The 25,195-nt window shown below is 57.1% G+C and overlaps 1 protein-coding gene across 2 annotated transcripts in view; it reads right to left on the reverse strand.

Annotated features, from left to right (window-relative positions):
- Nucleotides 1-2,356: 2,356 nt before the first annotated feature.
- Nucleotides 2,357-25,195, reverse strand: part of NEK7 (NIMA related kinase 7) — a 38,791-nt gene continuing 15,952 nt past the window's right edge. For both annotated transcript variants that reach the window (XM_081114259.1, XM_081114260.1), the window contains exons 3-10: nt 22,874-23,014; nt 22,234-22,296; nt 21,172-21,282; nt 16,831-16,939; nt 16,260-16,367; nt 12,773-12,867; nt 8,467-8,580; nt 2,357-5,206 (exon numbers count right to left, since the gene is read on the reverse strand). In XM_081114259.1, the coding sequence (XP_080970385.1) occupies nt 5,096-5,206; nt 8,467-8,580; nt 12,773-12,867; nt 16,260-16,367; nt 16,831-16,939; nt 21,172-21,282; nt 22,234-22,296; nt 22,874-23,014 (852 nt within the window). In that variant the 3' untranslated portion in view covers nt 2,357-5,095. The remainder of the gene's footprint in view (nt 5,207-8,466; nt 8,581-12,772; nt 12,868-16,259; nt 16,368-16,830; nt 16,940-21,171; nt 21,283-22,233; nt 22,297-22,873; nt 23,015-25,195) is intronic.

Consider the following 25,195-nt stretch of genomic DNA (forward strand, 5'->3'; position numbering starts at 1 on the left):
TCATGAATGTTTCTCTCTCTCTCTCCCTCTCCCTTCCTCTCCAAATCAGTAAAAGAAAATATTAAAAATTAATTAACTAATTAATCGAAGGGTTCCTCGGAGACCCTGACGCTGAAAGCCTGGTTAGTCAGGAGGGGAGGCTGACTTTGGCCCGTGGCCGCCCATGGGATGCCCGTGGCCCGTGTGGCACCGTGGACGTCACTGGGAGAATCAAAGAAGAACCGAGGTCCCTGCCACCTGCCCGCCCGCGAGGTGGGGACGGAGGCGTCTGCCCCACGTTTCCGTGTCCGGAGCCACAGCAGAGCCCGCAGCCCGGGCAGCTCGTGGCCTCCCGGGTCGTTTCTGCTGGACAGGCGTCCGCATGGTGCTCACTCGGGGACAGCGCGGCTTCTCCATCTCCCCGCGGCTTCCCCGCCCTGCAAAGCAGGCCAACAAGCTCCTCCCGTTTGGTGCGATTTGGTGGACGGTCCCTTCAAAGGCCCTTCCCTAACCGGTGTGGCTCAGTGGGTAGAGTGTCGGCCTGTGGACTGAAGGGTCCCGGGTTCGATTCCGGTCAAGGGCATGGACCTTGGTTGCGGGCACATCCCCAGTACGGGGTGTGCAGGAGGCAGCTGATCGATGTTTCTCTCTCATCGATGTTTCTAACTATTCCTCTCCCTTCCTCCCAGTAAAAAATCAATAAAATATGTATTTTTTAAAAAGGCCCTTCCCACGCTGGCTCTGAGGGCGGGAGACGGGAGGAGAGGGTTCTCTTTTTTTGTAATTGATTTCAGAGAGGAAGGGAGAGGGAGAGAGAGAAACAGCAGTGATGAGAGAGGATCATGGATCAGCTGCCTCCTGCACACCCCACACTGGGGATGGAGCCCACAACCCGGGCCTGTGCCCCGACCGGGAATCGAACCGTGACCTCCTGGTTCATATAACGCTCAACCTCTGCGACAATGTCAGGCCGATCCTTCCTGGAGCCTCGCCGTTGGCATGCGTTTGGCGGAAACAGCTTTTATCTGAAGTTTTTACTGGAAGAAATCCACCCCCCCAGATTGATGACTCAGCAGAAATACACGGGTTTTTTAAAAAGCCATCATCCCCCCGGGGCCAAACCTAAGCTCGCGCATGTGACATCGCTGCACGAGGTGCGCGATCCGCCGTCTGGGGACTGATGCTCTGACTGGAAAACACTACTCCCGCCTCTAAGGGGGGGGGGGGGGTGCTTTTTCAATTCCTGGCGTTTAAGTCAGCGGGGGAATTCCTGTGGTTTCACCTACAGTTTAACTGGGTCTCAAGAGCACAATGCACATAAACACTCACACATTCACACGCGCACACCTTCACACACGCCTGCGTGCACACATGCAGACACGTGTACTGCACACATACCCGTGCACGTGCACACAAGCATGGACACTGCACAGACTCGCATGCAGACACACGCCTGCACAGGCCCGCACACACGTCGGCTACGGGTTCCCTTTGCCCGCAGGACAGACATGACGCCCCGAGCCCGTGGACGGGCGGGCAACGGACATCACACCGCTCTGCCTCTCCACGCGCCCAGCGCGGGGGTCGTTCCCGTGACTGGCCGTCCCCGGGGAGCAGCGAGGAGCGGAGGGAAGACACGCTGTGGCCCTGGGCTGCCGCCGATCAATGGTCAGGACAGCGGGGCCCTCGCTAAGGAGCTGCCGCGGGGACCGCGCTGGTGCAGACGTGGAGGAAGCGGAACCGATTGGAAGCCGAGAGGATGGCTCCGTCTCGGGGTGCAAAGCTCCCCATCTGACTTCTGTGGACATGAATGCGGCTTTCGGCCTCGCCGGGAAGAGCGCCGAGCACGGGACCGTCGGGGAGGAGGGACTGTGCTTGGCCGTCTGGTTCGCAGGCGCCACAGCCCCGCTCCCGGCTTTGTATCAGGGACACGGCTCCCACCCAACGCACCCCCGTTCCGGGAGGACAGCGGTTTCCGTGTGCGCTTTTCTGTGAAAAGGTGTTAAAAATCCATAGAAGCTGTAAAAAAGTCCAGCAAATCGATCCCATGGCCACCTCGTTATTCTGGGGACTCAGCAGGGCTCCCCCAAATGCTGTGTCTGGCGTACGCTGGAGAGTTCAGAGGGACATGGAGGTGACAGGTGTGCTGGAGAGAAGAGGGGCGGGAGGGTGTGCCGCAGTTCAGGGCACAGTCGGGACACCACCTCAGGGTCAGCCAGGCTCCCCCGTCGCCCGGACAGGGCCGATCTGGGGCAACTCCAGGACAATCGAGCGAGGGGCTCGAGGAAGGGCTGTTTCCGAAGCAGGACGGTGGGTGAGAGAAATCATGGCAGACGTGAGGGGAAACCACCACAGAGACACAAGCCGTTTACTGTGCTCGGTTTTTAACTGTATGTTTTTATTGGTATTAGGATATGATACAATGTTCCAAGCTGACATCCGAGTGTTCTGTCTGTGTATCTGAAGCATTGACAAAATAAAGGTCTTTCAGAAAGGAAGTCCGCAGGACAGAACTATGGGAATACGAGGCACGGGGGGTTATGCGCTTGCGGGTTATACACATAATACATTCACTGTAAAGGGAAAAACAGTTCACGTGAGTAACATTTTGGCGAAAATAAATATCATGTAAATGTGAACAGTGACAGCTGGAGTACATCGACACAGGGACGGGGTTTTGTAACGGGAGCCGGGAGGGTGGGCATACGCGGGGAGCGCTGTGGCATCAGTAATTACACTCATCGCACGCGGGAGTGAGCGCCTTATTTACACGGGGACACCCCCGGCCACCACCCCAACCCTCGGCGCACGCACCGGCGTCCCCCACGTCACCAGGGCACCGGTGTCTCCATGCGGCTTAGAATCAGATGCACCTTGCATTTTACTGCCCCTCAGATCAAGTCAAATGCTTTGCTTAATCAATACAAAACTCGCCCAGAAACAGAAGTATATAAAGAACAACATTTGACGTGTGGTCATAAAACTTTAAACTCCCGACTGCCTTCGCGATGCTTCGCAATGACCCCCCTCAAAATCCAACTTGGTTTTTCACCCAGTGGCCTCTTCAGGGGAAAGATGGACATGACGGCAGGTTTCCTCGTGTGGAAGATGACCACGGGGTCCCCTGACCGTTCGATTCCCCCACCCCCACCCCCCGATTTCCTCCCGGCAGACGGAGTCGCTGGAAAGGAAGCTCACTCCTTCACTTATGAGTTTTAAGCACCGTGAGGGGTGCAGCCGATGGGTTTTCGATCCGGGGATTTTTGGAGATTGCAAGAAAAAGGAGGGTGTGGGTTCCCAGCGAGGAACAGCTCATCTCACCAACTCCATCGCACCCTTGGGCGACAAAACCCACCCTCCCCGTCACGGGAGACGAGTCTGTGGGCGCTCAGGGCGCGTGTCAGCTGTCAGTCAGGCGCTGGGACCTGGGCAGACACGCACCAGCCCGCACACACGGCCCCCAGGCCCGTCTGCCTCTCCCAAGGTCAACCCCCTCGTTCCCAGGTGCCGTCACCGATCAAGACTCGCGGATGAAGATCCGGGGCTGGGCACACCGGGAGAGGCAGGGTGTACACCTGGGCACTTTCTGCACATTTAAAGTGAACACACGACTTGAATGTATCCCAGTGGCTGTAAGAGAGAGACTTACATGAAGACACAGGGCCGGCGGTGGGTTCTATCCGCTAGAGGGCGCTGTTCTCCCCCAAGGCGCAGCTGCGTGGGCAGGAGGGCGGATCCCCAGGTCACAGCAGGGTCACAGGGGGGCACCGCGCTGTCCCTTGGTGGTGGCAGCCGCTCTGGTCACCACTCGCACGGGGCACACGGAGAACAGACGTGCCCGCACAGCCTCCACGAGACCGTCCACTTCCTCGCCCTCCTCACGCGCGGATGCAGCACGTGCTCAGAGCTTCGCAACGGAAATAAACGCCCGCCTCCCCAAATCCATCCCACGCCGGCTCTCACCTCTTTACACACATGCTGAGTCACGCCTCGTCGCCCGCACAGACCCGCACACCTCCCTCCCTCCCTCCCTCCCCTCCGACCACCGACACCCACGTGCAGACGACGCACTGGGCGAGGATAGGAAACATGGCCTCCATCCCAGGCCAGGGCTGGGACACCACATCCTTCTCAGGGCACAAGGTGGTCGGGATCCGAGACAGTCCTGGGTAAGATGCACGGAGGACATAAATAAGGAAGGAGCTTGGAGAATACAAAAGGTTTTCTGAAGGGGATCGATGAAGCGCCCATAAAATCCATGAATAAGAGCATACGCTTACACTCCAGGGCACAGTTGTGGGTCAAGCCCTCGGGTTTGTAAGGATCACTGAAAGACGGCACTGCAAGGCGACTCAAAGGGTGTTTTCAAATGTACAAACGGGAATAAAAACACAGAGAGCGCCTCGGAGCGCACACCCTCCGAGGTCACCGCTGCGCCAGCCACGCCAGCCACGCCAGCCTTAACCACTTTTAAACGGGTTCGTGAATACGTTTTAATGCGGAGAGGACGTCAAAGGTGGGAACACAAGACAAAACAAGGCGGGAAACTCTTCAGTGTCTGACTCACATTCTGTCCCCACATGGTTTCACATTTCAGAGTTGCCTTTTGAATGTGAAGAAGTTTCAACGTTTCTCCAACGGTGACATCTCTCTTAAGAATTACATTCCAACAGCTACAATGCTAAGAACTAAAACACATAGTCCAACCTGGAAAGAGAAAACGACCACAGAGTCCACAGTGGGCTCATGTCGTGTCCGCAGCTGGGAGGCCCGCGGCCCCAGGCGCCGCTCCGGCTGCGTCTCCCCTGACGAGGGCCGCGGCGCCGCGTTTGGCACTGAGAGTCGGTCCCCACACACCCGTCAGGAGAAACCTCGCTGCGTCTCCCACCTTCAGCCACGAGGACCATCCTGTGCCGCCCACTCTCCCAACATGCAATCCGATTTCCCCCAAGTCACGGGGTTTGCAGGAAGGCGACTGACATGGGTGCAAGGAAGCTGATCTGAAAACGGGGGAAGGGTTCCAAGCGCGCGAGCTCTGAGGAGTCGTCTCGCCCCCAGACCGACGCCGGGGTGGAGCTGCAGGAGAGGCTCGGGGCGCTGGCTGTCCACGCCCGGCTCAGCTGCTCGCGGTGCACGCGTGCATCCTCTTGGCCACGTCGGACACGTAGGCGATGTCCGGCCGCTTCTCAGGGTCCGGGTTGATGCACATGTTCACCAGCTGCCGGAGCTGCGGGGACAGAAGGCAGGACACTCAGAACCCGGGGCCACGCACCGAGATGGACGGACGGACGGACGGGGCCTGAGCAGCCGGACGCAGGGGAGGAAGCAGGTGTTCTGGCCACGTGTTCATCTGACCGAGACACACGCGACTGCGTGGACGGCATCCCAGCCCGGTGGAGGGGCCAGGAAGCCGCTCACGGGTGAGCGTCAGGGGCAAGCCAAGGGCCTTCCCACGCGAGTGCCGCCCTTGCGACCACACGGGTGGACCTGGAGGACATCACGCCCAGCGAGAGGTCGGACGGAGAGTCAAGAAGCGTACGGTTTCACTCACAGGTGGGATACACAACCGAAAACTGCAAATGAACGAAGAAGAAAAGCAAGCAAACACTCACGGACACAGACAACAGCATGCTGGTGACAGAGGGAAGGTGGGGGGCAGGAGAGGGCAGAAGGAGTCAACTACCGGGGGACGGACGGAGACGGGCTGGGGGGTGGGCACAGTGCGTATGCAGATGGCGCGTCATGGAGTCGCACACTGGACACCAAACAGCCTTACCAACCAATGTCGCCCCCACACATTTAACTTCAACAAGAGGCCTTTCCACAACCAGCACCAGATTCTCTGCCTTATACGAAGGTCTTTAGGAATCATTTAGATTTTTCAAAAACTTGCGTTAACTCTTTCTGGTCAGTACATTAGCGCTTGTGAAATCACCAAATTGCTATAATCTCTTCACAGCCATCAAGCTCTACCTCTGAGGGGCTAAAGATGCCCATTTGTGCTCCTGCGACAGAGCAGCGAACAGCACCAGAAATCCTATCTTTCCTCCGTGGTTACCTTACTCTCTCTCTCCCCTTTCCTCAGTCTCCCCTGAGCCTCAGTGCCCAGGCCCTGCAGGCCCACGGGCGGCCGGGGCCGATGGTGAGCAGTGACCTCCAGGAGCAGGGCCTGTGGCCTGGAGGGGGAGCCCAGGAGGACGGGCCGGCGGGCAGGGGCGGGCAGGACAACCTCCTGCAGGAGACACGCCCCAGTTTGGTTTTAAAGAGACCCGCTGGCCTGGTGAAGACCAGGAAAGTGTTTCAGAAAGAGGCAACGGTGCCCATAAAGACACGGAGTCCGAGTTGGGTAGGGGGTGTCGGGGGGCAGTTCTGGGAAACTACAGAGCCCGTTACCGTTTAGCCATAAGCTGACACCTCCTGGCCTGGTCTGGATGAAAAGCCAGTTTACAAACCTGACACGTCATTTTTCACCGTGTCCTGTACGCTCCCACCCTGGGAGTGACACCGACCTGGACTTGAACCGACCGAAAGCCCCGCTCTGCATGCAGAGCCATGAAGGTGCCCTGAGCGGCAGCCGGGACCTGCTTGGCTTCCCCGGCAGGAACGGGAGTGCGGGCTCCACAGGCAGCGTGGGCTGCCCCCCGAGGAGAGCGGCCCGATGCACATCTGCCCCCAGAGCTCCGGCTCCCGGACGTTCCTGCGAAGCTGCCCGGATCCGGGTCATCGTCAGGCGCACCTTCCACGTCTCGTTTCTCTGGAAGGACCTGGCTGCGTGTGGACCTGGACAGCACAGCCTCCTGCCCACCAGGCACAGGACCTCCTGGGCCACGGGAGGAAGGTGCTGCCCGTGGGAGACCACGGGGCCGGGACCAGCGTGGAGGGAGGAGGAGGCCGGTCCCTCCGACCCGGGGCCTTCCATGGGGCAGACTCCGGGACTCTGACATCTGCCCCGACCTCCCACTCGGCGGCCAGACGTGGCCCCGCAGGCAGGCGCTTCCACCATGCGGCCCCATCATTAAAATCCTGCTGAGGTCACCATGGCAACCGCCCGCTGCGCCCGCATCCCCTCATCAGCCGCATGTGAAATGCAAATGCGGCGCGGAAATTAGTGCAGGAGGAGCGCGGAGGTGCGGGCGCGTGAAATATTCATGCCTCGCGGAGGGAAGCGGCCTGAGTGACACAACAAAGAGCCGGCCCTGACATGCCGAGCCGGGCGCCGTACTCGCGGCCGCCCAGCGCTCTGTGCAAAGCGCGTTGATGATATTCCAGCCCCAACAGCCATTAGGAACGGCGCGCAGGCCGCACACCGTCCAGCAAACATAACACTCTGATGAGCTCGCTGCCCGCGCGGTGCTCGCTCTAATGACCTGATGCAAAGGCTGCGGGCGCAAAGCAGGCAGCCGGCGGCCCCCATCCACGCCCAGCAAGGGGCGCTACGCGGAGGCCGGACGCTCAGGCGGCAGAAGCCCTTTAGGGCTCACTGTTCCGGCCCCGCGGCTCCAGGTCCCGCAGAGACAGAACCGGAACCGGGGCTCTGCGTGCGAACAGAAAGCTGACAGCCACCCACCAGCCAGCAGCGCAGCGGCTTCCTGCTGCTCCTTCGCGCCTTCCCCTTCTCCCGGGCAGACAGACGCCCTCACGTGTCCTCCCCGGGGGCCTCCACCAGCTCCCGGAGAGACGTGAACAGGCCACACGCAAGCTGACTGAGGCCTGCTGCCCCGCGTGTCTCCCTCACAGGTGACATCACGCCGGGGTTGCTACCGTCACGAGGGGATCGCTACAACCACGACGAAATGGCTACAATCACTGTGTGTTCGGCTAAACGGGAGACGCTGAAGGAGGCCAGGCAATTCCTTTCAGCGGGTTCCCCAAGCAGCGAGGCTCAGCCTCGGGGATCACGCGGGCAGAGCTTCCACCAGGTCCCTCCAGCCCCTTCCACTCCGCACAGGGCCACAGCGGGAGCCGGAGACCCGCCCGTGGGAACCTGCGTGCGGCCAGAGGCGGGACAGGGCAGGTGCTGCGGGGGGGGGGGGGGGGGGGGGGGGGAGCCCGAAAGCATGAGGCTGAGGGGCACGTGGCCAAGACGCCCATTTCTGTTCTGGGAAGACACGACAGGAGGGGGTTGTGCCGAAGAGGAAAGTTCTGGTTGCCTGTAGTTCTGAGGGTGAGGGAGGGCGGAGCTGCCCCTGAAGAGGGGCCTGGGGACATGTGGACACACGGACACGGAACCAGCAGCTTGGGCCTGAGCCGGGCTGAGCCCTGGCTGCCCAGGCGGGTCCCTTCGCAGCCCACGTGGCCGCGTCTACACCACTCCATCGACGAATCGCAGGGTCAACTTAGACAGGAGTCTCTGGGGACTGTACCGGTGAGAAGGGCCACCTCTGCCACCTGCACGGGCAGCCGGGTGTTTGGGGAAGGGCGCGTCCCTCGGGCAGCGCGAATGCGGGGGGGGTGGACGGACGGACGGCTGCCGGGCGGAGCACTCACCTCCTCCGAGTAGTGGTCGGAAGGCAGCGGTGGGTAGTCACACTGCTCGATCTTCTTGCACAGCGAGTACAGGTTCATCTTGTCGCCGTAGAAGGGGCTCTGAAGGGCGGCCATCTGCAAAAGGCCCGTGAGGCCCAGGTCGTCAGAGGGCTGCTTCCCGGGGACCCCCCCCCGCCCCCCGGCGCTACACGGGTCGGACACAGTGACAGACTCTCACATAGGGGGCCTCTGGTTCTCACGGGCACCCCTTCCTGGCCATTCTCTGGGAACCTCTAGAAATCTTACTTCAATTTATGATTGTTTATTTTCCACATTTAAAATCCCCTAAAAGGGAGAAATGGTTACCATATATTTACGTACAGACACGTACAACACAACAAGAAAAAGGACATAAAGTAAACTGGAATTCATTGTAACTAGTGGCCATCAAAGCAGCGAGTATTCCCCCAGGACTAAACAGACCTCGATGGTCCATATCAGTGGCTCTCAACCTTCCGGCCCTTTAAATACAGTTCCTCATGTTGTGACCCAACCATAAAATTATATTCGTTGCTACTTCATCACTGTCATGTTGCTACTGCTATGAATCGTCATGTAAATATCTGATATGCAGGATGGTCTTAGGTGGCCCCTGTGAAAGGGTCGTTCGACCGCCAAAGGGGTCGCGACCCACAGGTTGAGAACCGCTGGTCTATATGGAACAGGTAACGGCCGGAATTAACAACCACAAAGCTGAGCTGGAGCTGAACTATCACCAGCAGCGGCTCAGGGAGGAGAATGCGGGCACTGCTCTCGCATCATCGTTTCTGTGGAAGAGGGTCCCCACCCGAGCCCCCGCCGGACCCTCAGTCTGCAGTGACCTGGACCTGTGCTCCCTTTGGAAGCATCTCGAAAAACCACTGACTATGTTCAAAAGCTCTAGGACTCACAGGCACCAAGTCCAGGCATCCAAGTGAGATTTTTAATGCAGAAAAAAACCTCAAGGAATGAACAACTTTTAAAGGAGATGATTGAATTCAAACTGATTCCAGCCAGGGCTCCGGGCTGGCACTTGGAGTGCAGCGAGGACGCGGGAAGCAGGCTACAAACTCAAACACCCTTTCGAGTGTTCGCGTCCCGTTCGGCCCCGTGGCGGCTGGAGGCGCAGCAGCGAGGACGCGGGCGCGGGGCTGCCCGAGCCAGTCACCCCTTTCCCACGCGCTAATCGCGAGCGCGGAGGACAACGTGCCCCCGACAGGCGGTGCGTGTGAGACACGCTTGTCCGTGCTCTGTGCTCAGGAGCGTCAGGGACGCCGCACCGACTGCTCTGTCTGCGGGCCCGGCTTTAACCCCTTCGGTGCCTCGGGCAGGAGGGCGGCCGGAGGCCCAGCCTGCATCTTACGTACCATCCCAGGGTCCTGCACAAACACCTCGAACAGCTCCCCAGGGAGAGGGAAGGGGGGATCTGAATGTCCCCGATCACAGAGAACACCCCAAGGGGAGGAGGTTTCTAAAAGAGGGGCTCCAATCAGAACCACATGTTTTCGTGTTCAAAATGCAAGGACAGCCCCAGCTGGTGTGGCTCAGTGGATAGAGCATCGGCCTGCAGACTGAAGGGTCCCCGGTTCGATTCCCGGTCAGGGCACAGGCCCGGGTTGCAGGCTCGATCCCCAGTGGGGGGCGTGCAGGAGGCAGCCGATCCATGGTTCTCTCTCATCATGGATGTCTCTCTCTCTCTCTCTCTCCCTCTCCCTTCCTCTCTGAAATCAATAGAAATATATTTTAAATAAACACAAGGACGCTTTCTGATAAAACAGGCCATTGCGGACGGGGCTGTGTATGCGAAAAGCTCTGTCCACGGGAAGGGCCACACGCCTGCGCCACGGGCTCCGTGCAAGACGGAGCCGCGGGCCCTCGGGGGTTAACAGGGACGGTGTGTTCTCACGCGTCTCCTGCTCTGACAGATGAAAAATGTCAACTGTCCTGTTTTTATTTTCCAGCTCCTGCACTATTCATCTGCTTCATTAGTGCCGCCCGGCGCGGGCCTGACAGCTGCGCGCCCTCGCCTCCCGCCAGCTGAATTTTTCAGGCTAATTTGATGCTCCGCGCGGAGCCGGCCGCGGGCTGATTGACGCGCTCCCTGACCTCCGGGGCCCGGCGCCCTGATCAGTATTCCGGGGGCGTCGCGGGGACCGGGCCGCTGTCTGTCTGCGGGCCGCTGGCAGCTCTCTCTTTTTTTGAACCGTAAGCCACCAACCTCCAACCCGGCGCGGAGGCCGCCGCTGAGCTGAACAATAAAGGAGCCGTGTAAAACCTCCTTTTCCGTGTAAAGGTCCCTGTAGCCAAGGCGGCATCTTGGTTTTAATTAGCAAAGTCTACTTTGTTGCATATCAATTAAAACGCTGCTGCGAGGTGTGCGGGGTTATTTATTTATTTATTTATTTTTGAGGTCTCGGGAGTATTTGAAAGTCTAATTTTCTGAGTTTCAAATGCATCTGCGGCAGAGGCTCCGGCCCCTGCATGGCGCATTCTTAGTGGGAACCATGTGAAAGGCCAGTGTCATCGTACAGGCAGTTTGAAAGGCTCCAGTAACACACTATTAAACCCTAACTGGGAGCAGATACAACATGAATGTGGAGTAAATCTCTAGAAAAATCCCAGTTCTCCCGCACGGCCTGCTGGCAGGAACTGAGCAAAACGCACTGAATGGAAGCTAATGCCCCCGGGACACACACTTCAATTCAAATCACCCACAGCCTGGAAGCCAATGGGCGGAGGAGTGGCCACCAAAGCCATTAGGGGGTGGCCCTTCGGGACACAGAGGGGACACTGCGCCCCCTCCAGCCCCCCGGCCAGGTCTAGGGGCGGAGGACGGCCCAGTCCTGACCGGAGGGCCTGCGGCCCTAAAGAAGCTGCAAACTTCCCCCGAACTTTCTCTCTTTCACTGAATCTCATCGGGGACTCACTCTGCTGCTCATTTTCGGGTTTGAGAGGAAGGTGCTCCTGTGATCACACCAGACGCTGCCGGGAGGAATCTGAGATCTAAGCGGGTATTAAACGCATCCGCATGACACTGACCTTTCAACATTAGTCACTTAATCAAATCAGCTCTTTTTGACACTGTGCCAGATTTTAACAAAATATCACCAAGTATAAAGCAATATCACATGCATACATAAAATAACGTTCTATCACTAACTCATTTTCTTCATGATACACATTATCCGAGGGACAGAGTTAAGAACGTTTAAAAATCCTTTCTTTCTAAGTAATCACTAGTCGCTTAGTAGAGAGAGAAAGTCAGTGATCCCAAAATAAATAACCTCTTTAAAATGGGGACATGAACCCGCAATCAGTAAAACGATTCACGATCAGGATTCATGTTAAAAATAACCCTCGAAGCACCACTTCCGAGCAGAGGTAAGCAATGACCCGGAGGCCTCACTGTAGCTCGCATCTCATTTAAGTACGAGGCCAAGAGACACACAGGGCGTAAGGGACGCACTGGCCTCCACGCGCCCCCTCAGGCCCCCACACGCCCCCTCAGGCTTCCTTGGTGACACTGACACGGGCAGGGGACGCCGTGAATCACCCCTCGTTTTACTCTATGACAGGAGTTAGATGTGGGCTGGTTCTGAAATGACAGAGCTGGCGCGGAGCCTTTAATCCTCGGAGATGCCTCTTCAGTCCTAGCTGAAGCCCCTCTTTGGGGCCCTCGCCCGGTGAGAGGCCTGTGGGGTCACACTACGCCCCTCTCCCCGCCTGGGTGCTGCCCGCAGTGTGTGCGGGAGGGTCAGCCTGCACCGTGACCGTGGGGATGGTCAGCGGTCGCCCGGCAGAGAGCACTGCACCGACCGTTCCTCGTGGAAATGCAACCAAGAGAACGACCTGGGTGCCTGCTACCCTTAAGCCCAGTTACCCCACGTGAAGGGAAAATAACGGTGATAAAGATCTTTCCTGCTGCTTTCCCATGTTAAATCCATCCCATTAGCCCTCTGCTGCAACGCCTGGATAGGCCAGGTTTGTCACGGACGTTCAAATGTATTTTTATAAATAAGATGCTCAAAACATGTCAACATAAAAAAAATTAAAAAGTAAAATTCTCATCAAAAGGAAAGTAATCTAAAAATATATTAAAGAAAGTGAATGTGCAGGGATGTGTAGTCACTAAGTCCCATTATAAAAGCAGTTAACACGCCCATGGACTCATAACTCAACATCCATTCTTACTCATCACCCAGGACAACATCAGTGCCTCCTGTAAGGACGGGGGAGACGCCCGGCAGCGAGGAGTCGGAGGACACACGAGTTCACAGGCAGGACCTACCTCGTACAGCAGGCAGCCCAGAGACCAGATGTCCGACTTGAAGTTGTAGCCGTTTTCGTGTATCCTCTCGGGAGACATGTAGTACGGGGTGCCCACTGCAAAACACACCCAGTGAGAAGGAGGGAAGGCAGATGAGGCGCAGCCTGGTGAGAGATATCACTCAAAATTCTGGATTAAAGTGTCACCGAGACCACTCACTACAGTCACAAAACGGTTTCTGAGAAAACGCGAAACTTTCCAACTCCTCTCTCCTCGCAGACCCGCGAACAGCCGTCAGTCAGACTCGTCAGCTCTCACAGAAACACCCCGAGGACACGATGCGGCCTGCGCCCTCCACTCCGCCCCGTGGGAGCCTCGCCGCCGCCTCACGCCCGCTCTGAACGACGGTGAGGGCGCTGGGACGTCGAGGGGCTGGGCCACGCCTGTGAGAGGCCCGGGCCCCGAGAACTGCCGGGGTTGCCACGGAGACTTGTGGACACTGGGGGCTCCCGGTGACTTTGGTTTTATTTGTTGACGTGCTAACGCCTTTTTCTCTTCCTATGGCCGTTTCAGATCATGCTACCACAACAACCGTCAACATGAGAGGTAAGCATGTATTAAACGTATTTTTTACAAAATATGCATGCTTTATCTTAACATTTAAGCGACACGCATCTCAGATATGTGTTCACGTGCAAATCTACATGGGCTACTCACCTCCTGATGGACACATGTCCAGTCTCCTCTGGGAGAAGTGGGAGGAGGAGGATCACAGTCACTGACCGGCTGAATTCAAAGTGAACTGCCGGACACAGGCCTGGGGGTCCCACGCGCCCTCTCACTGCTCCCAAGTGCGCCTGCGTGCGGCCGGGGCTCTCGTGGGAGCGGGGAGCTGGGCCTCCTCTCCGACACGGGCCCATCCTTCCCTCTCGCCGCCTGGCAGAGGCCGAGAAGCCTCAACGCTCAGGAAATCGAAATACATTCCCACACGTCAAACTGAATGGACACACAGTCCTTCCCTAGACCCTTTCCCTAAATGCATGGCAGCTGTGTCTGTCACTGCCACGGCCCCGAGCACGCTGGGACTTCTTGGGGCAGCCGGGCCAGGACAGGGCAGGCGGGCTGGGCCGTCTGTCTCCAGTGACTCACACGCCCCTTCGGCGGACGCACGCGGAGGTTTACAGCAGGTTAGTTATCTAAGTAAGTTTCCTTAGAATCACCTCTCGTCTCCTTCCCTATCCCAGTCCACTGAGGGGAGGGGGCCCCTGGTACTCAGGAGGAAGCCCCGAGAATGAAATACACGTTTTCACTTAATACACGAGAACTCATAACAAACTGTGATGACAGAAAAGGACTTGTTTACAGAATTTGTATTATTTTCTCCCTTAAAAAATAACAGTACAGCACGGGCAATACAGGGGCTACTGCCACAGGGGGCGGTGACATCTGTAAGTATCTGTGCGCCCCGCAGGGAAGGCCCCAACGTCTACAAAGCAAACACTAACGAAAAGGGGAAGGGACAAAGGACTTTCAGAGCCGCTTCCCAGTGGACAGACGTCCGGACAGAAGATCCACGGGAGACACAGGCCCAACAACACAACAGGCCGATGGACAGAACCGACGTGCGACACACCCTCCGCAGCATCGAACACACGTGCCTCCCAAGTGCACACGGGACAGCCCAGGACACCTCCTGGGGGGCAGAGCCACTCGCGGTGAATCTAAAGGCAGGCGTCAGAGGCAGCAGCTGTCCCGACCACCATGGCATACAACGAGATCAACGACAAGAAACCGGAGACATGCAAACACGGGGAGAATGAGCAGAGAATGAAGAGGAAATCAAAATATGCCTGAGACCAATGAGAGCGCAGCATTAACCTTCGGTCCAAAGGAGAGCACTTCTAAGAGGAAGCACATTGCGATGCAGGCCTTACCTCAGGACACAGAAAACTCGCCAACGAGCACCCAACCTACATCCAGGGGAGCCAGGAAAGGCCCAAAGTTAGTAGAAGAAAGAAAAGTGTGAAGATCAGAGAGGAAACAGATTAGAGACCAAAAAACAGGAAAACGTCAATGGAAGTAAGAGCTGGTTCTTTGAAAAGAAAAGCAAGATTGATAAACCTTTAGCCAGACTTACAGAGAGAGAGAGAGAGAGAGAGAGAGAGAGAGAGAGAGAGAGAGAGATAAAGAAAGAGAGAAGGCCAAAATAAAGAAAGTCAGAAATGAAACAGGAGAAATTATGACTGATACCACAGAAGCACAAAGGGTCATAAGAGGTTACCATGAACGATTACACGCCAACATAAGGACAATCTAAAAGAAATGGACAGACTCCTCGATACGTACAATCTTCCAAGATGAACTCAGGAAGAAATTCTGAGGAAACTCATTAATAATGAAATCAATAATAAAATTTTTAAAAACTCCCAACGAACAAGACATCAAGTCCAGATCGCTTCACACATGAATTCTACCAAACATTTAAAGAAGAATTAAGTGTCCTTCAAATTATTCCCAAAAATTACAGATAAATGAATGCTTCCAAACTCGTTCTATGAGGCCAGCATTACCCTGACACCAAAACCAGAGAAAGACAGGAAAATACAGACATACATATAGGCCCCGATTCCTGAAAAACAGATGCAAAAATCTTCAACAAAGTACCAGCTAATAAACTCGGAAATACCCCTAAAAATCATAATCATGACCAAGTGGGATTTTTTCCAGGGCTGTAAGGATGCTTTAATATCCACAACTTGGCACACCACATCAACAAAACACGAGATTAAAATCCATAGAAGCACTTTAATAGATGCCAAAACAACCCCAATCATTTGACAAAACTCAACACCAATTTCTGGCAAAAACTCTCAACAAAGTGGGTATAAAGGAAACGCGCCTCAACACCTCAGAGGCCAGCACACCCGCCAGGCCCGCAGCTCTGAGCAGCCTCCGCAGTGAGAAGCTGGCAGCTCTTCCTCTAAGATCCGAGCCGAGACAAGGGTGCCCCTTCGCCTCCTTTCCTCAGAGCATAGAAGTCCCAGCCACAGCGATCAGACAAGAAAAATGAACGTGAAACGTCCCGGCGAGGCCCAGGAAGACAAGGGCGGTCCTGTCAGGCCGCATGCCTGGTACCACCACGACCGTCACGCTACCCAGCGGCCGCACATCGGCACGCACACGCTGGTGTTCGGACAACAGGTCACTCACAGGTCATCACACTCTTCATTCGTGAAGGTTGAGGAGCAACACTATTCTCTGTCAAGGAGGATAATGTAAATAAAAGGGGGGTTCCATGGCGACAGCTAAACCGAGTCTGCTCACTGACTCCTTCACCAAGAGCTGCGAGACTGCAGGGCGTGGGGGTCCACCCAGGACCCGTGGAGCCGTCACCAGTCTGCTCAGAAGGAGGGGCTGTGTGTGGGCGGCCGCCTGGCGAGTCCCCGCCCCCGACCCCCCGACCCCGCCGCGAGAGGCTGCCCCTGGACGGACCTCCCTGGCCGCTCACCTAAGGAGTGCGCCGCCGTGGTCTTGGAGCTGAAGAAGCGGCCGAGGCCCAGGTCCCCGAGCTTGACCACGCCCGTGGCCGTGATGAACACGTTGGCCGGTTTGATATCTGCGGACAAATGTAGGCGTCGGGAGAGGTGAGGCCAGTGTAGCTGCTTTCTAGATTTCTAGGACCTCTACGTCAGTTACGTGCATAGAGCGTTGGGATTTTATATTTTACGTAAATATGTCAATAAATAGAGATTTTATTTAAAATTGACGTGAAAGGGGACACATTTATTTATGCTTTGTATTTCACAAGAGTTTATTTGAAAAGGGGGAAAATGTGTTTTAAATGAAAATTATTCATGACCTGAATCATGCTGCCTCCATTATTATTTGTCTCAGGACTGAGGACACAGAAATAGAAGGATATATAAAAGCTACTCAAAATAAAGCAGTCGGTTCACAATTCAAACAGACTGACTTTTTAGGATGCACTTTAAATTGTACCAGGAAATGTGACTTTTGATCACATTCAGGACGCACTGGCTCCTGGATGGACGGGGCGTCCGGGGGCCCGGGGCGCCTACCTCGGTGCATGACGCGGCGGGAATGCATGTGCTCCAGGGCGCTGCACAGCTGCACGAAGTACTTCCACACGGTCCTCTCCGGGATCAGCCTCTTCTGCTTCTTAAAGTGCTGAGGGAGGAGGGGAGAAGGATGAGCTGAAGTCCTCCGGCCGGATTCTGCCTGTTCACCTCCCTCAGGCCCACGCAAGGCCGGGGCCGCCAGAGGGGGTGGGTGGGTCCCAGGGTTTTACCTGACATCACAGCTCAGCCCCCACCCCCCCACCTCCCCCACCGCAGCTACGCCAGCACAGCCGGCCCCTGCCCTGGCGCTGTCCACCTATTCAAATAGCTTCTGCACAAACTGATTCTCCTCCTGAAAGGAAGATGTCAGGTTCCACTTGAGGAAAAGCCAGAATAAAAGAGTCGAGAAGCCGAAGGTGAGGCTGTTTCATTAAGAGAAATTCTCGTGTGACAGAGGTCTCACTGCAGAGCCTTTTAAATAAATATTGAAGCACCTTGTGACTGAAATCCGACTTCAACTATTAAACATGAAAGGGGTTGGGTTGAAAGTTTTCATAAATATTTCTATTGCACATTACACGTCAGACTTGCAGTTCCCTTTGAATGAATGAAACTAAACTCAGTGAAAAAAGGATGGAAGGCGGGGCCAAGGCTGAGCACCAATCAGGACGGGGGGGGGGGGAGCACCCATGGAATGAACTGCAAACCACAGGTCCAGGTGCCTGTCCGTTCTCCCACGTGACCCTTGCTGGAGGAACACACGAGAAAGACACCCATTCACAACAAGCCTGCACTTGGTCTGCCGTGTAACAGTACCTGTAGCTCGTAGCGTGGGCTAATCGTTGCTGTAACACACACTGCGGCAATGAACTTACCAGCCCTTTCAATGGCTATTAAATCAGCAGCTAAAACGCAGAACAATTAGATGGCCAGGCGATCACAAAGCTAACCCGGGCATTACTAAGAAGTTCAAAACCTCCGCATCATGTTTTCAGTCGGGGGCTGTCGTCAGCATGAGTTTTCACTCTGAGGGGCCAGGCTGCAACGTCTTTCCGCACACGAATTCCTTCCGGACCAGGAGGGAGAGCCCGCCGCGGAGAAGGCGAGCAGGAGTCGTAAGTTATGATATTTGCGGGTCATCATTCTCTCCAAACGCTGTTGGCACTTCAGCTAATTTTTCAGAGTCTGTGGTAACAGAAGTCTCCGCCCGCACCCCCAATCCCCACGCCCGGGGTAAAGCCCCTCCCTGGGTGAGCCGCTGTGGCCAGGAGAGCAGCAGCCTCAGGCGATGGCATCTCACAGGGCACAGAGGGCACCGCAGGGGGCGCTACTCTCCCTGCAGCTGCCACGGGCCGCCCCGGCTGGGCCCACACGAGCTCCGGCTGGTCCAGCTCTGAGCTGGGCCCATCGCCTCTGTGTGAGGCCCTCCACCGAGAGCGGGTGCCGACACTGGGGAGTGGGATGACGGGCACGGGGGCCCTGGAACAGGAGTTGGCCCAGCCCAGCGCACACCACTGGGTGAGCTGGAATCCGCCCGAGTCCACCTGCCTTTAAAGCTGTGATCGCCGGAGACAGAGAAACGGGTGATGAGAGAGCCGGGCTTCCTTTCATCCTGAACCTCATCCTGCAGCTGCATCTGACCACAGCCTCGGGCGTCCGCGGCCTAATTAGAGGAGCACGGAGCGTCTCCGCTACACGCTAATGCCGCTGTCGGCCGCTCGCCGTTAATTATTCATCGCAGGGTCTTTGATGCGAGCCGCCCGGGTTCGCTCCGGAATCAGACCGGGAGCGATATTTCCTCTTCCCCCCAATTAGGCTGAGCCTGAGACACGGCCATTCCACGATGCCCATGATTTACAACTCTCCCCGCTGCGGCGTGACCGCGTCCCTCACGCTCCAGCATCCGCGCGGCCCCATAAAACACTGTCACCATCACCCTCGCCTCTTCCATGGAGACCAGCTCACGGCCCAGACGAGGGTCAGAAACACTCGGGGAAGCTCTCGGGGCGAGAAGCCGCCGCCTCCTCTCGGAGCCCATCCTCTCCCGCCAGCGCCCGTGGGGGCAGAGCGTGAGTCAGCAGGAACCTGCCGTGTCCTACGGCCACGTGCCCAGCCTGGGCCCCCGGAGAAGCGCTGACAGGCGTGAAACAGGCAACCTGCACGCACACCCGCACGGCCCACATGGGCCTGGTGAGCAAGCGACCTGGCCCTGCACTAGGTGAGCCCCACATCCCGCGGGAAACTGGGCCTCAATGGAACAGTCTCCACGGAAAGGCGACCAATGCACTAGCGGCTGCGATGCTAAGGCCGCGACGCTAAGGCCGCGAAAGGAGCCGGTTCCAAGAGCAGTAGGAGCAGAAGCCAGTGTCTGGGTGGAAAGGTCTCCCTGGGAAAGGACGTGAGTGGGAATGGAACCAAACAGACCAACACTCCAGCGCGTGTGGCCAAGACGTGGGCACGGACGCCGGAGCAGGACAAGCAGGCCCATCCAGGGCCCGTCCAGGGCCGGGTCCACGCGCCGGAGCCCGAAAAAACTAAGCAAAGAAACTCAGCGACGGTCAAACGCCCCCTCACCCGCCGGGCAGGTCCCCCGCGGGACAGTCTGTCCTTCCGGGCCGTCAGCAGGTGTTGGCCCATCAAGGATCCCCTGGCGCCTCCCCCGGGATCGGCCCTGTGCCAAGGCTGGCGCACAGATGGCACATCAGTCCTGTCTCCCTGTGCGTCTCACACGGGCGGCTGCTTGTGCTGAGGCGGGAAGTCCCTGAAACCGAAAATCTGATAAGCGCCCGGGTGAGTCACTCACCACCGGCCTCGGGCCGAGTCAGCGCGATGGCATCCTGACAGCGGGAGCATCGCCTTCCTTCCTGCAGGCCATCGGGGTTCGAGAGCAGCTCAGACCGCCTGCCCCTCGCGGACAGGGCACTGACCCCTGAGAGGGTGCCGAGCCGGGAGGGCCGCAGCTACGCCAGGTCTGCCCACGCCTCGCCCGGGGCCCTGGGCGGCTCTGGCATGGAATGCAAACCGCAGGTGTCCCCCGACTTCCAGAGGGTCCTGGGACACGGCCTCCGCGCGCCAGTCAAGGGAACACGAGGCTGTGCATCCGCCAGACCCGTCAGAGGCAGAGCTGAGACTCCTTTCGCGAAGGGCCAGTCCCCGTTCGTCCAGGGCGCACTGACGTCCGCATACGCAGCACCGGGCGCTGCCTTTGACCCTCCTACCCAGGGCCCCTGGGTGGATCCCTACTGGGCCCCGGATCCGCCGACACGGACGTTCACCCAGACCACGGCCAGACCACAGGGAACAGGCTGAGCCTTCCGCAGCCCGACCAGGAACCCACCTCTCTCTCCAGCAAATGCCAGGGAGCAGCCGCCGGGACAGACCTGCAGGGACCAGGGCCTCCTCCCGGGCCATCCAGGCGGCTGCACGGCCTCGGCCACAGTCGGCGCCTCATTAGCAACCGGAAGCATTTCCAGCGTCTGTCCCTGCTCCCACCTCAGGGCCAACCAGGGAAAGGCCCGTCACATGAGGCGCCGGCTTCCATCAGCTCCTCCGACGGCCTGGACCCAGGCCGCCCGCCGCCCTCTGGAAAGGCTCCCACTCCCACCCATGACCTCCGCCGCGCCCTCCGTGGTACTGACTCCTGCTGTCAGCTCAGAATAAATAGCCTCCTTTTCTCATTTGGTTGGTTCTCATTGATTTTCCACCGAGCACGTGGCCAGCCACACGCAGACAGACATCCCAGCCTCCCTTGCAGCTAGAGCGTTCACGCCTGGCCTCGGGCAGCGGGACAGAGCTGAAAGGAGCAGCAGCAAGCGCCCTGTCCCTTCAGGTGGGGAAGGTGAGGTCAGCTGGAGACAGGCCTGGGCTCTGGGAATCGCCACACCAGCCCCAGAGTTTTATGGAACAAAGAATCACACGTAACAGTGATCCCATAGCAGTGGCCGCACTTACGCAACACGTGCTTTCTGTGTGTGAGGCCCTGTGCTAAGCTCTTGACAAACACCAACGTACTGTGATCTGGGGGTCTCTATGGCTTGTAGCTGAACTCTGACGCTAGTAACACGCCCGTTTAAAAGAAAGTGAAGTCACTGCTAAGAGCCAAGTCGGGTTTGATGTGCAGGGTCTGAACGCAGAGTCCACACTCCTCTCCAATGAGTCGCCCGGAAAGGTCAGGCTGCCTGACAGCCTCTCTCTGCCCCTGCGGCTGAGGGCAGGGACCAGCTCCAACCACAGCCATGACCGCGGGGCATGCCATGCATTCCACAGGTGCCCAAGTCAGTGTAAAGCACCTGACATACCTGTGTGTCCAACGGACAACCGAGCAGTAAGAACAAACCTTACCTTTATCATCCTGGATAGGTCACCAGCATCGGCTAATTCCAAAACTATGTTGAGTTCGTTATCTTCAATGAATGACGCATAATATTTAATCACGTTCGGATGGTTGAGTTGCTGCGGAAAAAAAAAGGCAAGAAAAAGGTTTCTTCTGGAAAATTCCCAATAGTTTCATAGCTTAAGAATGCACTTAGCTACTGCGTCTCATCTTTAAGTTATGGAAACTTCACATGACAGTGTATTTTTCCTTAATCTTGTGAATTTTAAAGGAAGCGTAATAATTGAAAGTAAAACTGGGTATAAATTAATTTTATTTTAATATTCTTTATTAGAAATAATAGAGAATACCAGGCACTTAAAGTTTTAAAAAGTATATTCTGTCCAACAACCTATCCACGCCTACAAATGAATGACATGATGGAGCCACCAGCTGCTAACAATGATTCCCTTCAGACTGAGCTCTGCCATTGCAGGGCGCTCAGCGGTAATCACCTTCTCCTTTTTACTCCTGTTTTGAAGTTCGGGCTGACCCTAGCATAGCTACGTCCAGTGGTTAAAAGACAAAACAAACAAAAAAATTAAAGAATTTCAACAACTGTCATCTGTTTATTGCATTTAAATACTGCCTTTAACTACTTCCTAGTTTGAAATGAGGGGGGGAGAGCGAATCCTACCCAATGTTCCAGTTACATTATTTCACAACGATTCCCAAAGGTAACCAGACTCTTCAGTACACTGAGATTCAAACGTATATATTCTCTGAAATGAGAGTGGCCTCGGTTGCCCTGACGATCCTTCTGCTTGTGAGTGGAACATTTAGTAAGTTACTTATCGGCATGGGCAGCTGTGCTCCCCACAGGCGGCTGAGTCGGCCCCACTGGGTGCCTCTAAGAGCTCTGAGGCGGATGGAGAAAGCGGGGGCTGCCAGCGTGGGGCTCCCCCAGCTGGGAGGCCGGAGCCCGGCCCGAGGCTGCCTTATCTTGGCCACAAGGCCCTCCTTCAAAACAGACTCATTTCCCAACGTGGACGTAACCCCACGGGTGGAGAATATGCGGCTGGCACTCGTACCTTGAGCAGGTCTATTTCTTTGATGCAGTCGGCACGGGCTTTGGCGTCCATTAAGTCAAATATCTAAAAGCAGAGTCCAGAATTACACATTAATAACCTATGTCCACGCTACCTGCCACATCCACTCCTTATGATTTTTAAACATATAACTACACACACTGAGCATGTCTTTCCGATCAGCCTGTAGGGGCTGTAGGGTCTGTAGGTATTTCACTGGACGTTAGCACTGGAGCCTCCATTTCCCTCCACAGGCGGCCGGTACTAACACGCGTGTTACTAAGACTTGGAAAATACGCATCGGCTCGTATCCTAGGTAACGGCTTACAAGGAGAGACACACGGGTGGCTCCGGCCCCGGCCACTTCATTCAAGTCACGGAAAAGGACGGGGTGCCGTCCGTACACAGGAGGAGTGACTCCCTTTTCTCCGTGAGTCTGACGCCCGCCCTCCCGGCCCCGGGAGGTGTCAGCTCTAGGCTTTCAGGACGGGACAGGATGGAAGGGCTGTGAGTAGCAAACATCAGTGAGACACTGTTTGCGGCATCGAGCCCACGGCCCGTCCGCGGTAACGGAGGGAACGCCTTCGTGTGAGGGGCACGCCCGTGGGGCCACTGGCGCCGGACAGGACGGGAGCCAGCTCACCTGCACCTTCTTCAGAGCCACCGGGACGCCGTCCAGCAGGCAGGCCGCCCGGTACACCTCACTGAACTGCCCGCGGCCGATCTTCTTCTCTATCCGAAAGTTGGCCAGCGTGTTGTAGCCCATATCCGGCCGCAAGGCCTTCTGTCAGGAGAGACCAGAGAGGTTTCAGCCACACGATGTGCACACCATGGCGGCTGTCACTCCAGCAGGTGGCCTGTGTGAGCTGGGACCCCGGCGGGGGCCAGGAGGGAGCCGCACAGACGGGCACCCAGTCATCCCCTGACACTCCTGCCATGTCGGCGTCACAAGCCCCACGGTGTCCTGCCTCCCACGCCAGTCTCTGCGCCTCCCACGGCTGAGCAAAGCCCGCACTACAGCCCAGCCCTGCGGACCCCCCGAGAGAATCCACAGTCAGAGAGTTGCCATCTCCAGTCCCGATGAGAAAACAGAGCTGGGCAGACACGCGTGTTAGAAATGAGGCTGAGCACACGCACAACCGTAACGAGGAAGCTGAAATCCCGCACCCTGTCCCTGGGACAGAGCGGTGCCCGTGGAACGGAGCCAACTCACAAAGCGCCGCTTCCCCGACGACGCCGGGCCATGGGGGGCTTGTTCAGTTTCTCACCTTTAAAGGAAAGTATTACTTCAAGAGGAGGGGCTTCGCTACCGCCTGTGCCTTTCTCAGGAATGCGTGGGTCTCTAAGGAGCCCACAGCGTCTAAGAACTAGGGCTCCTGCCTCTTCCGTGGGGACAGGCCCGCGGCCTCCGGGGCGAACCTGGCCGCCAGCAGGTGCAGCGTCACCGGCAGCACCGCCCCGCGCTGCGGGGACACGGGAATCCCACCTCCGCCGGCGGGTGACTGACAGGCACGAGCGTGACCCGCCGAGGCGCCGTGACAGCCGCCCGCTGGGCCGGCTCACTAATGTGCTCTGGCATGCAGGCCTGTAATCACGCATTTACATATGCAATGACCTACATTTGCATGTCAGATCGCACACTGTCTGGGCTTATTAAGCCGCGGCGGCCGGCCGGGGTGGCAGCGAGGCCGGAGGGGGCGAGCTTGGCAGCTGAGGGACGGGCTGCCACCCAGGATCAGGCTGAGCGGCCTGAGCATTAGACACTTCATTACACGTCATCTGCTGGGCAGGGGCCGCGGGTCAACTTCACAGCCCATTTGCGGCGCCTCCCCCTCGGCCCCTCTTCCAAGAGCAGCGGGGCTGAATGACAGCCCTCTCCTCGCCCCGTCCTGTCTCCAGCGCAGACGGGGCTGGCACAGTCCCACCGCCCTGCAGTCTGCATAGCACAGGCTGTCAGGAGGCTCCTCCAGGTGACCCCGCACCCGGTCGTGAACCCCGACCGTCCCCAGCGCCCACGTCACTGGGCGGGCTTGCCCACTGCAGGCAGCGCTGTCCGTCCTCAAACAAAAGCTGGTGTCGCCGGGGAGGCCACGCGAGGAAGAATTATTTTTAGAAAAGCCATGGTCTCTCCTTTGCATGATGTCCAACCCTCCACTGTGTGGTGTAGCATGGAGTTATCCTGGGAATAAAACAGCTCCATGGAGTCCCCACCACCTGAGACAAGGCCCGGGCGCTGGAATGGGGGGATCAGAGACCAGCTCTGACGCCCAGGACCCTCGGAGCTGCTCCCCACTTCTGTGAGCGGGAGGCTCCCGGGGCTGTCAAGTGGGTGGTGCATGCAAGCAGCCAGGCCAGTGACAGGCTCAGCACCCGTTACGGCTGTGCCCTCCCCCCGGCCCTCGTGCTGTACATGACTCCTCCGGGTCCTCTGGCTTCAAGGTCACAGTGCTTAGCTGCCACCTCCACCTTCCCAAGGGCCCTCCCTCTGGGCCCCGAAGGGTCTGCCTCCACCTGCTCCCCTCTCCCTAAGCCAGGGATGGCGAACCTTTTGAGCTGGGCGTGTCAGCATTTTGAAAAATCCTAACTTAACTCTGGTGCCGTGTCACATATAGAATTTTTTTATCTTTGCAACCATAGTAAAACAAAGACTTATATTTTTGATATTAATTTCATATATTTAAATGCCATTTAACAAAGATAAAACAACCAAAAAAATGAGTTTGCGTGTCACCTCTGACACACGTGTCATAGGTTCACCATCACTGCCCTATGCCAACAGCCCACGGACCAGGAGGCCTAAGGATCCCCGGCCGGGGCTCTGCCTCCAGCGGGAGACCCTGCTTCCCTGCGGACCAGCTCCTGACTCAGGGAGCCAACGCAGGGCATCTAACCAGGGTTATTCCGCCAAAGCCTCTCATGCTCATGGGGGAGGGGCGAGCATCCCACATGAAGCCACGTGGATGGC

Source organism: Myotis nattereri (assembly GCF_964212035.1).
Source record: "Myotis nattereri genome assembly, chromosome: 20".
NCBI classification, from domain to species: domain Eukaryota; kingdom Metazoa; phylum Chordata; class Mammalia; order Chiroptera; family Vespertilionidae; genus Myotis; species Myotis nattereri.